The sequence below is a fragment of the Orcinus orca genome, chromosome 1 (genome assembly GCF_937001465.1).
Source record: "Orcinus orca chromosome 1, mOrcOrc1.1, whole genome shotgun sequence".
Classification (NCBI taxonomy): Eukaryota; Metazoa; Chordata; class Mammalia; order Artiodactyla; family Delphinidae; genus Orcinus; species Orcinus orca.
Genome location: NC_064559.1, coordinates 144,613,740 through 144,633,772, shown reverse-complemented (window position 1 = coordinate 144,633,772; position 20,033 = coordinate 144,613,740). Strand labels below are relative to the sequence as shown.

The 20,033-nt window shown below is 40.4% G+C and overlaps 1 protein-coding gene and 1 non-coding gene across 2 annotated transcripts in view; one reads left to right on the top strand and one right to left on the bottom strand.

The window, feature by feature from the left end:
- Positions 1 to 20,033, top strand: part of GIPC2 (GIPC PDZ domain containing family member 2) — an 88,365-nt gene that overhangs the window by 23,319 nt on the left and 45,013 nt on the right. Inside the window, exons 2-3 of the mRNA XM_004279934.4 lie at positions 6,158 to 6,343; positions 15,939 to 16,119. Coding sequence (XP_004279982.1) covers positions 6,158 to 6,343; positions 15,939 to 16,119 — 367 coding nt within the window. The remainder of the gene's footprint in view (positions 1 to 6,157; positions 6,344 to 15,938; positions 16,120 to 20,033) is intronic.
- LOC117196624 (U6 spliceosomal RNA) lies at positions 10,532 to 10,638 on the bottom strand. The gene has a single exon (XR_004476900.1). It is a non-coding gene; the product is annotated as a U6 spliceosomal RNA (small nuclear RNA).

Sequence of the window (20,033 nt, the reverse complement as noted above, 5' to 3'; positions counted from 1 at the left end):
CTATAGATCATGGTGACAGGCACGCAATAAGACAAATATGACAATAAGATGAATCCTTACCTGCTAAAAGTTTACAAAGCAGCACATGGTAAGTTCCACAACAAATGTATGAAATTTAATAGGTGTATAGAAGGTGAAGGAATAACATTAGCTTAGGGTGTTACTAGAAAATGTAGTTTAGCTAGACTTTATTGGATGCGGAAGATTTTGACAGATATGACTGGGTTTAGAAGTTGAGTTTAAGCTATGGCATTTTTGGTCGAGGGAATGACATATATAGTTATATGGAGATGGGAAAAATACAAAGTATAAAATTGTTAAAGACATGGGATTCTAGAACAGAGCTGCCTAATATGGTAGCTGCTAGCCAGATATAGATATTGAGCACTTTAAGTGTTGCTAGTCCAAACTGAGATAAAATGCAAGGGTAAATATACACCAGATCTTAAAAACAACAACAAATGCTGGAGGGGGTGTGGAGAAAAGGGAACCCTCTTGCACTGTTGGTGGGAATGTAAACTGATACAGCCACTATGGAGAACAGTATGGAGGTTCCTTAAAAAACTAAAAATAGAATTACCATATGACCCAGCAATCCCACTACTGGGCATATACCCAGAGAAAACCATAATTCAAAAAGACACATGCACCCCAATGTTCACTGCAGCACTGTTTACAATAGCCAGGTCATGGAAGCAACCTAAATGCCCGTCGACAGATGAATGGATAAAGAAGATGTGGTACATATATATAATGGAATATTACTCAGCCATAAAAAGGCATGAAATTGGGTCATTTGTAGAGATATGGATGGATCTAGAGACTGTCATACAGAGTGAAGTAAGCCAGAAAAAGAAAAACAAATATCGTATATTAACGCATATATGTGGAACCTAGAAAAACAGTACAGATGAACCAGTTTGCAGGACAGAAATTGAGACACAGATGTAGAGAACAAATGTATGGACACCAAGGGGGGAAAGCGGCGGCGGCGGTGGTGGTGGTGGTGGTGGTGGTGTGCTGAATTGGGCGATTGGGAAAAAAAAAGACAATAAAAATGTAAACTCTCAATTTCATTTTAAAAATGATTATATGTTGAAATGATATTTTGGATATATGGGATTATATGAGGAAATTAGATTAGTTTCACCTATATCTTTTGTTAATGTGATTTTTAGAAAATTTAAAATTATGTAGCTTGTGTTACATTTATATTGAGTAGTACTGCTCTAGAAAGTGGAATAGTCATGAGAACTCCATCAATCTTATGAAAATTAACAATGATGGTGGTAAAGCATCAAATATAGATACCCCAGAAGATGTTAAGTATTTCATTTTACAGTGAAAAAACATCAGAAAGGTATACCTAATGGATGGATAATTTTCCATATATGCTACCTTACCCTGAGTTTACTTTCTTTTGATTTAGTTTGTGCACCAGAGTATAAAAAAATGACGTTAAGTACTATGTCGTACTACTTTTATCTAGTATATCTTTTCTCTAGTATATCTCTGTAACCAGGTATTTGTTAGAGGAACATTGATTATATAGCCACTTCAGTGTTTCTTTTCTTGTATTGTTTTTTCTTTCTTTTAACACTAAACATTTATTAGCTGTGATAATTGGATGAAGTCATAATTTTCTCATCCACAAAATGAGGTTAATAAAACCTAGTACACAGGTGGGTTTTATTAAACGAGGTAAGTGAATGTGCAGTGACATTCGGATAAAAACTGAGCAGTGCACTGTGTTAGACATCGTAGGAGAAAGATGACAGATCTCGCCTCTCTGAGTGAGGATGACAAATACGTGTTACACCAATTGGAGTTGAAGGCAAGGTGACTCAGACACTCGAATGAGGTGCTAGATTTAAACGTTGTGAGTGAAGTGGAAAGAGTGATTCCACCGGGCAGTCACATTCCTGCAGAGTCTCAGTAGACAAGAGCATGGGGGTAGAGTTGGGGGTGGGTGGGCAGGCCTTTTAGATTTTGGATTGAAGAAAATGTATGAATGGAGGTTGGAAGCTTCATGATATGTATCTGCGGTTCCTTTTCGGTTTAAATATCCAGGACTGTTATATTACAATTGGGTTATGTTGCCCTACTGTACCTCAGTGGAGCACCTACCAGCCTGGGAGTTCCTTGTGTATGAGGACTGGTCCTAGTCATCTTTGTACATCCAGCGTGCAGCACAGAACCTGACAAAAAGCACGTGTTCAATAGATGATTGTGAGTAGATGAATGAGCACGAACTTTGCAACATTTAGAAAGCATTTCTTATTTTTCAGTTCAAAATGCAGTATCTACGAGGAGTATTTGAATCTCTAGACTTTATGACATACAGATGTATTTGCTGATGTCTGGGCATTGAGATCGTGTGAGTGATAGGTTTTTATCCTCCCTTGAGGAACTGATCTGAAGTCTCGGAGCTTTAGTTACCTGCTGCTACAGAGGGCTCTTACTCCACCTCCCAGGGACCATTACATTTCTGCCGGTTTTCAACACAACTTTCTGTGGAGCTCTATTCCATGGCTCTACTCCTTCCAGGAAAGAAACCCTGATGTCTGGGCTGCCAACTTCTGGCTGCCCGGAGTGGAACGTTATTCTGCAGGGGAGGAAGCACAGTGGGAAAGGGTTATATCTACAGGAAATCTTACATTTGTTCTGTAGTGAAGCATGTGAAAAGGTTGAAAGAAAGGAAGTAGCTTAGTAGCTAGAAGTTCAGTTTGTGTGGGATTTCCTGTTTGGGGCTTTTTCCCCTACCCTGTTTTATCATCATTATGTTTTAATGTTTTATTTCCTGTCTACTTGGTAAGTTGCTTTTTTATAAATTAATTTTTATTGTAGTATAATTGCTTTACAATGTTGTGTTAGTTTCTACTGTACAGCAAAGTGAATCGGTTATACGTATACATATATATCCCCTCTCTTTTGGATTTCCTTCCCATTTAGGTCACCACAGAGCATTGAGTAGAGTTCCCTGTGCTATACAGTAGGTTCTCATTAGTTATCTATTTTATACATAGTAGCAGTAGTATATATGTCAATCCCAGTGTCCCAATTCATCCCCCCCGCCTTCCCCGTTGGTATCCAAACGTTTGATCTCTACGTCTGTGTCTCTGTTTCTGCTTTGCAAATAAGATCATAGGTCTACTTGGTAAGTTGCTTATTAGTGGTGGTTGGGATCCACTATGAACATCATTAACAGATTTTCACGGGGAAAAAACGACAAGGAGAAAACTGTTCTACTCACTTTCCATCTTTTTGAGAAAGGAAGCCAGAAAAGCTGTTTTCTATGCATACTACCTCCCCCTGACTAACCATGATTAATGATTTTTGTTAGTGGACTAATTATACCACTGACTTCACAACTGGAATAAGAAATAGGAGCCATTATTGGCTTAAATGACTCGCCGCCCCCCGTGAATAATAAAAATTTAGCACCAGTGAGTATTTGCAAAGGGTAACTATAAAGCCGAATATATTATGTCTTCACCGGGATACAAAGGTTAACAACCCTTTGTGTTAAAGGCCCACCAGTTAGAACAGCTCACTACAGACCTGGGTGTAAAGAGGAAAGGGCAGCGGCAGTAGTTCTTCCCTGTAGGCGTTAATTCTTCTGTACCCTTTGGCCTCTTCCTTGTCTTTATCACTAGTACCTTTTATATACCTCTGGGATTTGATAAGGGATTTGCCAACCATGCTGGACCTCTAACTGTAGAGCAGGGAGAGCTGTTCCAATTCAGACTTTTTTTTTTTCCTTGCGGTACGCTGGCCTCTCACTATTGTGGCTTCTCCCGTTGCGGAGTACAGGCTCTGGACGCGCAGGCTCAGCGGCCGTGGCTCACGGGCCCAGGTGCTCTGCGGCATGTGGGATCTTCCCGGACCGGGGCATGAACCCGTGTCCCCTGCATCGGCAGGCGGACTCTCAACCACTGCACCACCAGGGAAGCCCCAGACATATTTTGATAGGGCTTAAAAAGCCATTTAACAAATAGTAATTGCACAGTTTCTGAGCTTCCAGAGGCTTATGGATGCATTAAAACTCAAGGTTCCAGGGGAATCAGGAATGGTGTGAAACTCAGGGAGGTTGGGAGAGGGTTGGAAGTGAGGGCTGAAGCAAGTCTCAGGGATGGAGGAAAGGCTGACAATATCTTTGGCAAATGTTACTTGATAACAAAAGGTAAAAATTTTCATTTAGCCATTTTGATATAAAAAACCTGTATTAGGGATTTACCTGGCGGTCCAGTGGTTAGGACTCTGTGCTTTCACTGCTGAGGGCCCCTACCACCAAAAGAAAGAAAGTTTTGTTTGGTATGTAGAAGGTACTCAATAAATATTTATTTATTGAACTTAGTCTTTTTTTTTTAAGATTTAATTTTATTTATTTTTGGCTGCATTGGGTCTTCGTTTCTGCATGCAGGCTTTCTCTAGTTGCGGTGAGCGGGGGCTACTCTTCGTTGCAGTGCGCAGTCTTCTCCTTGCGGTGGCTTCTCTTGTTGAGGAGCGCGGGCTCTAGGTGCATGGGCTTCAGTAGTTGTGGCACTCGGGTTCAGTAGTTGTGGCACATGGGCTTAGTTGCTTCACTTGGCATGTGGGGTCTTCCTGGACCAGGAATTAGACCCATGTCCCCTGCATTGGCAGGCGGATTCCTATCCACTGTGCCACCCAGGAAGTCCCGAACTTAATCTTGAAACCAATGGCATGTTCTTAACCCTCCTTCTCCTCTTCCATTTTTTATCTGGGCCTCACAAATTACCCAAATTACAGTTGGCAAACTTAAGAGTAGCATTGCAGATTTTAGTAAAATGAATTGTATTTTTGAAGGAAAATGAGGTCAAATAAAGACTGGGTAAACGTAAGAAGTCCCTTTAAAACCTCCACACAACTTCTTGCCATTTCAGTCTTTCTGTTTCTACCATTAAGTGAATTTGATCAAGTTGCATTAGCCTCTCTAGACCTCAGTTCCCCCTTTCTTAAAGCCAAGGGATTGGGACTTCCCTGGTGGCCCAGTGGTTAAGAATCTGCCTGCCAACGCAGGGCACAGGGGTTCGAGCCCTGATCCGGGAAGATCCCACATGCCGGGGAGCAACTAAGCCTGTGCGCCCCAGCTACTGAGCCTGTGCTCTAGAGCCTGTGAGCCATGGCTACTGAGCCCACGTGCCACAACTACTGAAGCATGTGTGCCTAGAGCCCATGCTCCGCAATGAGAAGCCACTGCAGTGAGGAGCCCGCGCACCACAACAAAGAGTAGCCCCCACTTGCTGCAACTAGAGAAAGCCCATGTGCAGCAGCAAAGACCCAATGCAGCCAAAAATGAATAAATAGATTTATTAAAAAAAAAAAAAGCCAAGGGATTGGACTAGTCAAGGTCCATTTTAGACATTTTTGTTTTACTACCTCATTCATTAATTACTTTCTTTCTTTCTTTTTTTTTTTTACGATACACGGGCCTCTCACTGCTGTGGCCTCTCCCATTGCGGAGCACAGGCTCCGGACGCGCAGGCTCAGCGGCCATGGCTCACAGGCCCAGCCGCTCCGCGGCATGTGGGATCTTCCCGGACCAGGGCACGAACCCGTGTCCCCTGCATTGGCAGGCGGACTCTCAACCACTGCGCCACCAGGGAAACCCATTAATTACTTTCTTAAGCACAAAAATGCAAAATAAATAAAAATTTCCTCATTTAAAAAAGCAAATTTTCCAAAATAGTCTTGCCTATGTATTCATTGTGGTATACATATCATGACCCCACCTTTGGGAACACAACCTTCGATGTCAGCATTGTAAATGGCAAGTAACATAGGAGTGTAAACCTCTACGAAGTTGGTGAGACCTGAGCTTGAATCCTGGCTCTGACAAGTAATATCTTTGTGACTTTAGACAAATTGCTTACTCTCATTAAGTCTCGATTTTCTTATTGGTAATATGGAGATGATAATGTATTTATAAAGCTATTGTGAGGATTAAATATGATACTGGATATAAATTGCTTAACACAGAGCTTGGCCTATAGGAAACAGTTCATATCACCTAACGTTAATGATATAACTGCTTACATCATAAATTGAGAACTGTTTCACTCAAGTATTGAATAAACTAATGATCAGAATGTTTTCCTGGTGGAAACTGACCTAAAATATTTCTTTCTCTTTGCAGATCTTATATTGCACTTTAAATACACCTAAAGTTGACATGGGAAAACTATTAGGAGCACAGATAGGTCTTGAAGATTTCATATTTGCCCATGTGAAAGGGATCAAAAAAGAAGTGAATGTGTATAAATCTGAGGATTCACTTGGTCTCACCATTACAGATAATGGTGCTGGCTATGCTTTTATAAAGGTAAGTCTTAAAAATAACTGTGTGACTTAACTGAGGGCAACATATAATCTATATTATATGAAAATCTACCAGGTCAAAGAAAGTTTGAAATGATCTTTGGAGTGAGAGCTGACTCGACAGCGATGGATGGATTGGTAATGTTTCCTTTAAAAAATGTTTCAAAGACACTATTCTTTTTTTAAAAATTAATTTATTTTATTTAATTCATTTTTGCTGGGTTGGGTCTCCTTTGCTGCGCGTGGGCTTTCTCTAGTTGCGGCGAGCAGGGGCTACTCTTTGCTGCATTGCACGGACCTCTCATTGTGGTGGCTTCTCTGTTGTGGCGAGCGGGGGCTTCAGGAGTTGCCGTGTGCGGGCTTCGTTGCTCTGCAGCATGTGGGATCTTCCTGGACCAGGGCTCGAACTGCGTCGCCTGCATTGGCAGGCGGATTCTTAATGCACCACCAGGGAAGTCCCAACACCATTCTTTTGTTTACTCTTTCCTTGATTTTTTTTTTTTTTGATTTTTTTTTTTCCTTCAGATTAAACTTCCTCTAGAATTTAGCATTTACTGAAAAGGAAAGCCTGGCCCTGGTGCCTACTTATCCTCATGGGATCTTGTAGGTCTGTTGCTCGTCAGCATGTGACTTCCATGCTGATTGCCATTGATTTTGTGTTATTTCCAAGAGCACATATTTTTGGCCACCTTATTTTCTTTAAAAAAATGCTCTTCAGTGGGCTTTCCTGGTGGTGCAGTGGTTGAGAGTCTGCCTGCCGATGCAGGGGACACGGGTTCGTGCCCCGGTCTGGGAAGATCCCACATGCCGTGGAGCAGCTAGGCTCGTGAGCCATGGCCGCTAAGCCTGCGTGTCCGGAGCCTGTGCTCTGCAACAGGAGAGGCCACAACATTGAGAGGCCCGCGTCCCGCAAAAAAAAAAAAAAAAAATGCTCTTCAAAAATATCTGAACATATACAGTTGACTCTTTAACAACACAGGTTTGAACTGTGTGGGTCCACTCAGATTTTTTTCAATAGTAAACATTACAGTGTAATGCAGTCCAGGTTGGTTGAATCTATGGATGTGGAACTGTGAATATGGGGAACTGTTCACATGGTGGGATTTTTTTTTTTTTTAATGCTCACAACAATTCCATTTGGTATCATGTTTTCTTTTTAATTACTTTTTTGTTGTAGTTTTGCTTGTTTTTGAACTTCATGCAAGTGGAATCACATATTATGTACTCTGCTGTTTCTGGCTTTTGCTCAACATGTCTGTGAGGTTCATCTCTGGGTAGGCACTATTATCAACTGTTATAGATGTAGAAACAGGTTTGGGAAGGTTAAGCAGCTTGCCCAGAGTTAATGCAGCTGGACAAATTCAGGATTTGAAACCAAGCGATCTGACTCCAGAGCTGGCAATCCTACCCACTGAGCTTAGAATTAGTGATAAAGTTTCATGCCTTTTTTTGGTCCAGATCCTTGATTTGCAGATGCATTGTCATCATTGAAAAAAATAGCCTTAGGGAAGTTATCTTCTTAACTGTAAATAGTACTTTAATTAACTTCCCACTTGATAGAATGGCTATTTTTAGCTCTGCAAAAGATACGACTCTGCTGAAGGTTGAGCGGGTGACCAAATGGAAAATCCGTGAGTTGGGAAAGTCATGTGGGATTATCTGGGGGAAGCTCAGGACATGAGGTACATGGAGCAATGCCATTCTAATGTCAGCAGGGAAGGGCTTGGAAGTTTTGCAAGGGAAGGGCTTGGAAGTTTTGCAAACACGCATGGATTTTTTAGATCTTAGCCTCTGATGTCCAGAGCTTGTGTTTCTATTTTTTTATGTCCCTTCAGACATGTGCCTGCCTCAGATTACTAGTCACTAGCCCTGTGGGGACAGAGAACATGGTGTCAAAGAGAAAGTGGAGCCTAGGCCAAACCTCCAACTTACAGTTCAACTTAGAAAAGAAATGAAGATCATACTGTGTACAAGGTTGATATGATATTTTAAAAATTGTGGAGGGCATGATTTCAGACTTACTGAAAGAGTGTAATAACAAAGAACTCACATGATACCCTTTACTCAAAAAAGTTTTACCATTTGCCACATTTGCTTTATTCTCTTAAACACACATATACATATATGTAATTTTTCCTGAACCATTGGAAAAAGTGGAGTGCATGTATTATGTCTCTTTATCCAGTAATACTTCAGAATGTAGTTTCTAAGAACAAAGATATTCTCTTTAGTATACAGTACAGTTATGAAATTCAGAAAAACTAACAGCGATACAATACTGTCAAACTAATCTAATGTCCATATTGCAATTTATCAGTTGTCCTAGTAATGCATTTTTTTCCTGGAATAAGTCCAAAACAGGATAATGTATTTCATTTAGTTATCATGTCTTTTTAGTCATCTTTACTCTAGAATAGTTCCTCAGCCTTTTATAGAATATCCCTCAATTTAGACTTTTCTGATGTCTCTTTATGTTGTGAAACCGGTTATTATGCATTTTTGGCAAGAAAATTAGATAAGTGATGTTGTGTCCTTCTCAGTGTATTACCTCAGAAGATGCATTTTATTGGTTTGTCTCACTATTCATGATGTTAATTTTTTCCCTTGTGTAAGGTGGTGGCTGCCAGTCTTATTCACTGCAGAGTTATATTTTCCTTTGTAATTAATAATTTGTGGAGAGATACTTTGAGATTATGTATATATCGTTCTCTTAGTCACACCCCACACACTTAGCATCTATTGATGAGTCTTGCCTGACTCGGTCTTTAATGGTTGCAAAATGGCGGTCTTTCTAATTCCATCATTTCCTATATATTTTTTTAAAACATTCTATTATAATAAAGCACTCCACTTATTTATTATCTATTAGCAATGAACACATGATTTTTAAATTAATTTTTATTGGCGTATAGTTGATCATACAATGTTGTGTTAGTTTCTGCTGTACAGCAAAGTGAATCAGATGCATATACATAAATCTACTCTTTTTTAGATTCTTTTCCCGTGTAGGTCATTACAGAGTATTGAGAAGAGTTCCCTGTGCTATACAGTAGGTCCTTATTAGTTGTCAATTTCTTATTCAGTGGGTCTATTACCATCATTTATTTTGATACTCCAGTTTCCTGAGATTTGTCCTGCAGGAGTCCTTTTCAGCTGGCTCCTGTATCCTTTTGACCTGCCTCCCATTATTTTATTGAGCAATTCCTTCCTTTCTGGTACAACAAGATGTTCTACGATCATCTTTTATCTTGTTTTCCCCAGGTTTGGAATCAACCATTCTTCAAGGAGCTCTCTTTTTTAGTGAGGATGGGTATTTCAAAATCAAGATCTGAGCTGGTCGCATGCATTCATTGCTACCTGAGTGTCAGTGTTTCTAGGTCCTTTCAGTTACCACAGAAAGGGTTAGAAAACATGTATTTTAGGAATTATGATTTCATAATTATGCCTCCAATCTAATCCTGCCCCACAAGGTGCTACCTTGGCTTCCCCACTAAAATATTTGCTCTCAAGATTATTGAAATATTTACTTATTTCCTTAGTTCTACAATATACATAAAATAGTTTCAGAATTGCTGTATTTGTACTCTGAAAAATCTATTAAGAGTTCAAGATTTCTATGCATTTTTTGTCTTTAAATGTATGTACACAAAGTATTCTCTTCAGAAGTTAACTTGGAATAGGTTCTCACTTGCCCCTCCTTCCCCCACCCCATGATTTTTTTTTTTTTTTTTTTGCGGTATGCGGGCCTCTCACTGTTGTGGCCTCTTCCATTGCGGAGCACAGGCTCCGGACGCACAGGCTCAGCAGCCATGGCTCACGGGCCCAGCCGCTCCGCGGCATGTGGGATCTTCCCGGACCGGGGCGCGAGCCCGTGTCCCCTGCATCGGCAGGCGGACTCTCAACGACTGTGCCACCAGGGAAGCCTCCCCCCCCCCACCCCATGAGTTTTATTCATTTGAAATACTGTTGAATCCATTTGCTTCTATTCAAATTGAGTTTGAGTTTTTCCTCTCATGTTGATTTAATTTTCTGAGTATGTAAAATGGTTTCAAAAGTTAAAACTATAATAAAAGATGTATTCAGAGATGTCGCTCCCTCTGTGATCTCCATTTACTCATTTTCCCCACTCCTTAAAGTAAGCAATTTTGTTAATTTCTGGCTCACTCTTCCAGTGTTTTTGCCAAGATAAGCAGAAAAAATGTAATGTTCCAAGAGTTCGCATGTCATCCTTGTTTGGGGACTATGCTAATCTTCTCTGTATGGTTCCAATTTTAGTGTATGTGCTGCTGAAATGAGTACTTGATATGCTTTTAGCAGTGGCTGCAAGTCAGTGAAGGTCGATGTAAGAGAACAGTGTTGTGGGGATTCAGACAAGGGTGAGGAGGAAGGAGTCCATGATTAGGAAGGCAGTGCAGTGTGGTGTATAGGACCACGGGCTTTAGAATCAGGCCTGCTTTTGGTCTTGCTTCAACCATTTATTTACTTGCTGTGTGACCTTGGACAAGTCATTAAAGTCATTTCTGTGCCTTCTCTCAAATGGAATATTAGCACCTACTTTATAGGATTATTTGGGTATAAACTGATGACACCTCTGAAATGTTTGATAGTACTTATAATTGATAGCTAATACCTTAATAAATAGCAACAACAACAAATCATCACATAATTAGGAGATGAGATCGATGGCAGAGAAATGTATTTACTAGTACCACATGGTTCTCACTGATAAGCCTCTTCAGGTGGAAAGACAGCAGACTTAAACATGTAAAACTTTTGTACCCAAGTCTTAACATTTCCCAGGAAAATATATATAAATAACTTAATCAGAAAAATCAGAGTATACTTACAACAAACTCTACAAATTCCTAAAATAGTTCAAGACCAGAGCTGGCGTACATTTTCTATAAAGGGCCAGGTAGTGAATATTTTAGGCTTCATTGAATTTTAGGGTCATACAATCTTTGTTGCAACTACTCAACTCAACGTTGTAGCACAGAAGTTATATACAATACTTAAACTATGAGCATAGATGTCTTTTAGTAAAATCTTATTTATGGACACTGTAATTTGAATTTTGTATAATTTTCACATGTCACAGATATTCTTTTATTTTTTCCCAACCATTAAAAAAGGTAAAACCATTCATAACTCCTGGGTCGTATAAAAACAAGTGGTAGGCCAGATTTGACCTCTGAACTGTTGTTTCCTTTTCCCTAGTTTAACAGAAGAGAATACTTTTAGATTCAAACTAAAAATAAGGGCTTATACTATGCAATTAAGAAATGAAAACCTAAGTTGATTTAGAATTGAAGTAACTTATAAATAACCACAGAACTGTCATTTTCAGAATATCTTATAGAAATCTGTATACTTTGGGATACTTTTACTTTACTAGAACTAAATCACATTTTAGCATGATCCTTTGAGAAATATGGTACTCATATATTTCTAATATTTTGCTTATTTATCCAGAACTAATAATTGTACAAGATGAAGGGACTCGGGGGGCGGGGGCGGGGGCAGTTCTGGGATGGAAGCTAGGATCTCTGAGAAGAGGCATGTACAGAAAGAATAGAAGTGGTGATCTGAGAAAGAGGTAATATTTGAGATCTGGAGGCCATGATATAGATGAAGAACAGCTTTAGTAGAGGTAAGAAAAAGTAAAGTAGGAGGGTGGAGTTTGTAAAAACAAAAAAAGTTCAAAGGTGATAGGTCACCTTTTTCCAGTTTTATTGAGGTATAGTTGACATATAACATGGTGTAAATTTAAGGTGTACGATGTATTGATTTGATACACTTAGTATCGTAAAATGATTATCAAGGTGATAGATCATCTTGGATAACTACAACACCAAACTCCGGTCCTGAGTCAGAAGATCTTGAATTATTCATGTGACTTTCTTTCTTTCTTAACCAGACATTTGGGTTAGTTAGATCTGTTTGATTGGGAGTGTTTTGAGGAAAGAGCATGGTGTCTCATAATTATACCACCTCTCTTTGAAAACCAGTTTTCTTATTTATTAGCTGTGTTATTTTGGTTAAGCCATGTCATCACTGTGCTTTGATTTCTTCATTCACTAAAGGAATATTAAATATTTCCCCTCCCAGCCTCGTTAGGACTAAATGAAATAGCTTTACAATTGTTGTCTGCATGTTTATTATTATGAACAACGTTTGAGGACAGTGTTTGGAGGGTCAGCAGCAGAGACTCAGAGTTGCTGACCATGTGGGCAGGGTCGGCTCAAACAACCTCGAGTCAATGCTTAAGACTTTGAGGATGGTGGGATGCCACCCTAGAGTTCTGCTGATTTGTGATGAGAAGATAGAATTTTGTAACTATATGGGATGACTTAATAGAAGTTAATATAATAACGGTCTGAAATGTTTGGGAACCTCTAAGTTTAATAATATTGTAAATCCTACCTTCCAAAAAATATTTAATGTTGTCTTCACATTTTGCAGCATCAAGCTCCAAAGCCAGATGAGAGAAAGTTCTAAGTGTTTAAGAGAATGATATTAAGTAACTCAGTAAATATAAATATAGAATTAATGCCTCTTTTTTCTTGCTGGTCCTTTGTGCCCGAGTAGCACTTTTAGCAATATTATTAATCTATATCAAGTTATGGTATGATTATTAAAGTATATTAAATTGCAGAAACTTGTTTCAGTTGCTACCTCATTCTTTTTTTTTTTTTTTTTTTTTGTGGTATGCGGGCCTCTCACTGTTGTGGCCTCTCCCATTGCGGAGCACAGGCTCCGGATGCGCAGGCTTAGCGGCCACGGCTCACAGGCCCAGCCGCTCCACGGCATGTGGGATCTTCCTGGACCGGGGCACGAACCCGTGTCCCATGCATCGGCAGGCGGACTCTCAACCACTGTGCCACCAGGGAAGCCCGCTACCTCATTCTTTATTCTATCTATTTAGGAAGCTAAGGCTCAGGTCACCCACAAAATATATCATCAGTGTCTCCCACTTTGCTTCTATATCTGGTTCACCTATGGTGCCTTTCTCCAAGTTTCTTATGTCGATTTTCCTCTCTCTTCATCCCAGATTCTTATCCACTGGCCCTGATGATTACATATGCTTTGACTTTTCTCTTGCCCACGTGGATTCTCACCTTGCTACCTGCTGACTTCTGGTAATTGCCCTTCCTCCCTCTCTCTGGGCACCTTTCCTGTGACCTGTGGCTACTCATAGGTCCTGGTGACCCTAGATTTCTGTTACTCTGCCATTTAATTTACTGGTAAGATTCATACATGTCTTTAAAGTCTTTCATTTAGTTTTATATAGTGCTTATTTTTAATAAAATTACAACAGTAAGTCTTAAACTAAAAATATGTGGAACTGAAATTTGTATGGTATAGTTGATCAAAGGAAAAAATAGGTTCAGAATGTATCAAGAAACAACTTAGAATAAAAATGAAGAAAGTCAGAGTTATAGATTTTCATATTCTCTAGTGACTTAAGAAAGGTTAGATGACAGAATATTAAATTTTTTTGCTTTGTTTCTTCAAACTCTAGTCTTTTGTTTAATCTCACTTATGTTTCTATGACAGTTTGGAAACTCCAGGTGTACTGAGTGGTTTGTTACCACTCAGTACAGTGTTTGTTACCCTTGTTTGTTTCTCTAGTTTATGTGTCAAATATGGACTTACTAAAAAAACATTGTCACTTAGATTATGAAATTTCTGTTTTTTTTCCTTTAAAATTAACTACCTGTAATGACAATAATCTCCATGTGAATAAGCATTATTGTGTCGTTTGCATAAAGCCTGTTAACAGTTATTACAACGAACATATCAGTGTTCTTAAAATTGGGGGGGGGGTGAAAAAGAAACCCACTGTAAGTTTTGGTATAATTTAAAATTGTAATACAATTTAAAAATTAAAAATGCCCAACCTTTCTAGGTTAGTCTTCTACAACTTGTTTTTTCTTATGACAGTATTATGGAGATGTTGGGGTACTTGAGATCGGTTTGTCTCTCAACTCGTGGACGCAGTAATCAATCCCCTGCTGCCTCAGAAGATGTCGTTACTCCACCTGGCAAGAGTGGGGAATACACACACTTCAGTTACACAATAGCAGCAGCCCCTAATATTTCCAGCCTGTCATTCTCACAAAGGATTTTTGATGCCTGAGGCAGACTGTGGCCTGCATTTTGCCGTGTTCCTCACCACTGTTGAAGAATTTGTACATCCTCTGTGGGGCTGTTACCTGTGCAGAGTTTTCTGGAGCTTCCGTCCCTAAAATCTTTTCAGAAATTCTTAGGATTATGTTAGGGAGTCTTACACCTCATCTTGAAACTCTGCGCTACTGATATATTGTACATACCTATGATAGAGTTAGGAAAGACCAATTTGATATTTCTCCTTGGGTCCTAAGTTCTCCCCACCTAAGATATATGAATGAAAAGCGATGGTATAACATCCTTCTCATTGGCTCCACAACTGGTAACCACACCTGTCTCTTAAGTATCAATATTCTTTTTTTTTTTTTTTTTTTTTGCTGTACGCGGGCCTCTCACTGTTGTGGCCTCTCCCGTTGCGGAGCACAGGCTCCGGACGCGCAGGCTCAGCGGCCATGGCTCATGGGCCCAGCCGCTCCGTGGCATGTGGGATCTTCCCGGACCGGGGCACGAACCCGCGTCCCCTGCATCGGCAGGCAGACTCTCAACCACTGCGCCACCAGGGAAGCCCAAGTATCAATATTCTTAACTACCAATTCTTGTCTTGCATTTGTAACTAAGGTTTAAAAAACTGTAGCTGGTAGAAAAAGCTCAAGCTTTATTCTGATGTAATGGGCCTCATGTTGAAATGATTCAACAATCATTTATGTAGGGACTTTTCTGTGCAGATGTTGTGCTAGGCACAGGGCAGTGGTGAAGAAGACCATCTCTGTCCCCAAGGATATTACAGTTCAGTAGTGGAGACTGAGAGATAAATGAACAATTGCAGTATGGTTTGTTGAACTTGGCAAATTCCTTGATCTTCTGATCGAGACATGAGACTCTCATAAAGTTTGTTAAAATTAATTGAGATGGCGAATGTAAAGTACCTAGCTTAGAGCTCAACTTATGTAGCAGAAAGTACTACATGAGAGTGGCACCTTACCTAGTCTTGGAGTGGGCTGGGAGGTGTCAGGAAAAGCTACTCAGAGGAGGTGGTGACTGTGATGGAAGCTGAATTCTGAATGATAAATAAGAATGGTTGGGGGGCTTCCCTGGTGGCGCAGTGGTTGAGAGTCCGCCTGCCGATGCAGGGGACACGGGTTCGTGCCCCGGTCCGGGAGGATCCCACATGCCCCGGAGTGGCTGGGCCCGCGAGCCATGGCCGCTGAGCCTGCGCGTCCGGAGCCTGTGCTCCGCAACGGGAGAGGCCACAACAGTGAGAGGCCCGCGTACCGCAAAAAAAAAGAAAAAAAAAAAAAAAATGGTTGGGAGTAGGATGGTTGTCTTTGTTGTTTGGGCTTCTGTCTTTAACTGAACATTAAACTGCCTTGTTGATGTGTCAGTATATTGTATGTAATGTCTCAAGAGCATGATAAGTAATGTTACACAGTGCTATTTTATATTAAGTATTACCCTTCATTTTCTTTCAGAGAATTAAAGATGGCAGCATAATTGACTCAGTTAAAACAATCTGTGTGGGGGATCACATTGAAGCCATCAATGGAGAAACTATCCTTGGGTGGCGTCACTTTGATGTTGCTAAGAAGTTAAAGGAATTAAAAAAAGAGGAACTCTTTACCTTGAAGTTAATAGAACCTAAGAAGGCCTTTGGTAAGTCGGTTTGGTTTATGTTTCTCAGGGAAATGAGTACTGTGATATGGTACCATGTGCTTTTGTATATCAGTTAAGAACATAGGAAGTGATAGATAAGCTCTACTTATAAGGAAAACAACCATTGAAGGAGAAAAAGATTACCTAGAAGGACATTTTCTTAAAAAGACATTTTGGAGTTATAAAGTGTCATGTATAGTGACTCAATTTGCTCCAAGCTTGAAGAACAGCACCTTGTATTGCGTTCATCTTGCCGAGCAGGGAGATTTTTGACTGAGCTCTCTGAACAGTGATATCTGTCACTCATGGACCTCAATAGCAAAAATTTTAGTTACACACAGAATTGGTATTTAAAGTAGTTATTTGGTCTATTTTAAAGACTTCCTTCAATACTTTTCCTCCATTGGCATTTTAAACTTGGCAGTGTGGAATGGTATGAAATTGCTTCTACTTTGGTGTGACATCTGTACTTGCTTGGTTTTAGCCATGGCAGCTGTGTTCCAACTGCTGTTCAAACCCCTAGGGCCATCTCATCTACAGGAAAATGTGCCAGCTTCTCTCTCACTACCCAGAACTATTTTAATAAGCCAAATGATGGCCTAGTGTTCATCAGTGTTAAAATATCTTCAGCAGAATCATTCTCAGCCTGCCCTTGCTCATCTGTGACTCCACCCACCTTATGTTCTTTCCTTTGCTCACAAAGCATAAATATTCCTTATAGTTTGTCTCTAATGGCTTTTCTCAGGGCAGTTAATGACAATGATGAGTGAATGCAGTGGGTCTGGGCAATTACATTTCCCCACCCTAAGCAAGTAAGGGGCAGATCCTAGCCATACGAAATTGAAACACTTTCTCTGCTTCCAAGCAATTCTGTGCCATTTAATAGAAATGCAGTGTAGGTGGTATTGCTTGTGGGTGACAGAGTTCCAAGAAGATGTAAGAAAAGGATGCCTTATGCCAGTAGTGCTCCTGGAGGGAACATTCTAGGAACCACTGCTGCAGATACCGTGGTTCTGCATGGTACATCACAGCATCTGAGCTCACTTCCCACAGAGGAAGGTGGGCCATCACGCAGAGTTCTATCCAGCAGCCCCTTTTGAAATGGCTTTATTTGGTAACCAACTTCCCAGGTATCACAGCATATAAACTGATAGGATGTAGGCAGTTTGAGATAAACAGTATCTGATTTAGACTCTTTGTAAATCAAAATTATTCTCTTAGTACAGCTCAAGAAATATAATTTCTTTCTACATTTATTTCTACCATAGAATCTGTTTTCCAGAGTCGATCTCTTCCTGTTTTTCCTTGTCTGCATATAAATTGTGTGGTCCCTGTGTTCTTTTGTAGAAAGTTGCCGGTACACCTTAACTTGGATGTTAGGTTGGTAATAGTCTTGGATGTTACAGAGGTCATTGTATTTGGGTATCATTGCTCCATGATTAGATTTTTTTCCTTCAATATTTGAGATACATGTATGGACGGTTGGTGTACTTCACTGCCTTATGTGTCTGCGTTGGCTGAACCTGCTCTTTTGCTTCATATGAATTCCATGGACAAATTTGAAAAGGAGTTTCCTAATGGGGGTATATAATTTCAGGCAGCTCACATTCTGGTGGTATGAGTTAGGATACCTGGAGATTGATTTTGGGGCAGTGACAAGTTTTTATTTTCCATGGTTTCAATGGCAGCTTAACTCAATGTAACACCTGCTGGTGTATATGCATTTTTCACTCTGTAGATCAAGGTTTGCCTCTGGGCCCTAGCCCGGGGATTTCTCTTAGAAGTAGGCCTTGCTTCTCTTTCCACCCTTCAGCCCTTAATTTTGGTGCCTGTCTTTTTGACTCTAGGATAAAGGCAATGCTAGCTTGTTCCTTACCCTGTGGCCTTATTCCAGCACTTAGCTCTTTGCCAGGGAGGGAATATACATCAGGAGGTACTTGGGGGACCAGTCTTGGCCCCATTCTCTCCATCCCCATCTTATCTTTTGCTATGTTTCCTTCCTTCCTGTGTTTTTCTAGCATTTTCATTGATTCATTGATTCAAATTTAAAGTCCTTCATGATCTGACTCTGTCATCATGGATTCCTACCAGGAGAAAGGGCCAGTCTACATGAGGCAGAATTCTCTTCTTTGCATTCAGATAGCTTCAGCCAAGATGGCCTAAGTCATTTCTTGGACTTAACCAAAAGCTGTCAGAAATAGCCACACAATCCAGTATCTTGAGATTTTCCTATCAGCTTCCCAAAGATTTAGCCTGGGGAGGCATGTGGACTGTGTCCCAAAATATAGGAGGGAATAATGTAGTTGGCTGCTTTGTGCTGGCATAGCAGGTATGATGAACACAACTTCTTAACCGCTGATGAGGGAATCCGTACTGCCTGTTTTATTTCCATATTTTACACCCACCACTATCCACACTCCACTTCTAGGGGCCACTATATGTGTCAAGATTCTTTGAGAGCTACAGAATAAGCACTATCTAATTTAAGGAAAAGACATTTTTGGGAAAGACTATCAAGTAGGTCTCAGAAACAAAGAAAGTTCAATCAAGTCTTGGAAAGGTAGGAACTGAGGCTGTTTCAGGGATGTGTGAACAAGGAGCCCTTCATGGTACTGGCTTAATTGACTCCCTCCAGTTATTTCCTGTCTTCATGTTACCCCACTTAGGATTCAAATTCCTGGGAGGGGGGTACTTATTAGGTCATGTGTCTGTCTTGATAGTGGGGAAGGCAGACTACATAATTGACAGGCCCACCAAAATCACACAGAACAGTGAAGGGGAGGAAGTTTCCTTTTGGGTAGGAAAAGGCAGATGTCCATTTAACCATTTCTCTAAGCTTTTACGTCTTGTTCTTTAGGTAGAGAAGTGTTTGTTTTCTCTTGACTTTGAATCTGACTCTATCCATGCATGATGCTGTTAGTCTGGTGTATCAGAATGAGTCTGGAGGGAGGAGGGTATTGTCAGCTGGCTTTGGGTGTCTAGTCTTAAGGATTTTATTATTCTACTAAGTTTTGGGTGCTATATAGATGGCTGTTTGGCAGTGGGCTATCTGGAGACCATGACAGTATCTAACTTTCTTTCAGGGAAGGGCTAAAGCCATATTCTTCTTGGTGCTGGCCACCACATTTGGAAGGGACCTCACTCCGTAGATTTGGACTACACTCCTTGAAGGTCCTTCATTTATGTATCCCACAAATAATTTGAGAATCTGCTGTGTTCCAGGTACTCTGCTATGCCTAGCAGATACTAAGAAAAAAAGACTAAGTTATAGCTCCTGCCTCTTGAGAAGCTCACAGTCTAGCAGGAAGCTGTTATGGACTGAATTGTGTCCCCCTAAAATTTGTATGTTGAAGTCCTAATCTCCAGTACCTCAGAATGTGACAATATTTGTAGATAGGATCTTCAAAGAGGTAACTAAGTTAAAATGACGTCATTAGGGTGGCCCCTGGTCCAATATGACTGGTGTATTTACAAGAAGAGAAAAATTGGACATGGAGACATGTAGGAGGCGAATGCCTTGTGAACGTGAACTGCAAGCCAAGGAGAGAGGCCTCTCCTTGGTAACAGACGTCTAGCCCCCATAACTGTAGGAAAATAAGTTTTTGTTGTTTAAGCCATGTGGTCCTTTGTTATGGCAGCCCCAGGAAACTAATACAGAGGCCAAGAAGCAAAAAAAGAAAATATAGTGCAAGTTCTTTGACTATGGCAGTAGATCTTGGACTTCGTGACAATATAGAAGGTATAGGTTGGGTGTCTTAGCAGTCCTTTGGCCTTGGGCAGATGGCAAGAACTTACCAATATGTTTTCATTCAATGAATATTTGAGTAATTAGTATATACTGGTCTTAGGGTGTTAGTTGCTGGGATAAGAGTCACTGTTCATCGAGAAACAACTGTGTTCCATCACCATACTAC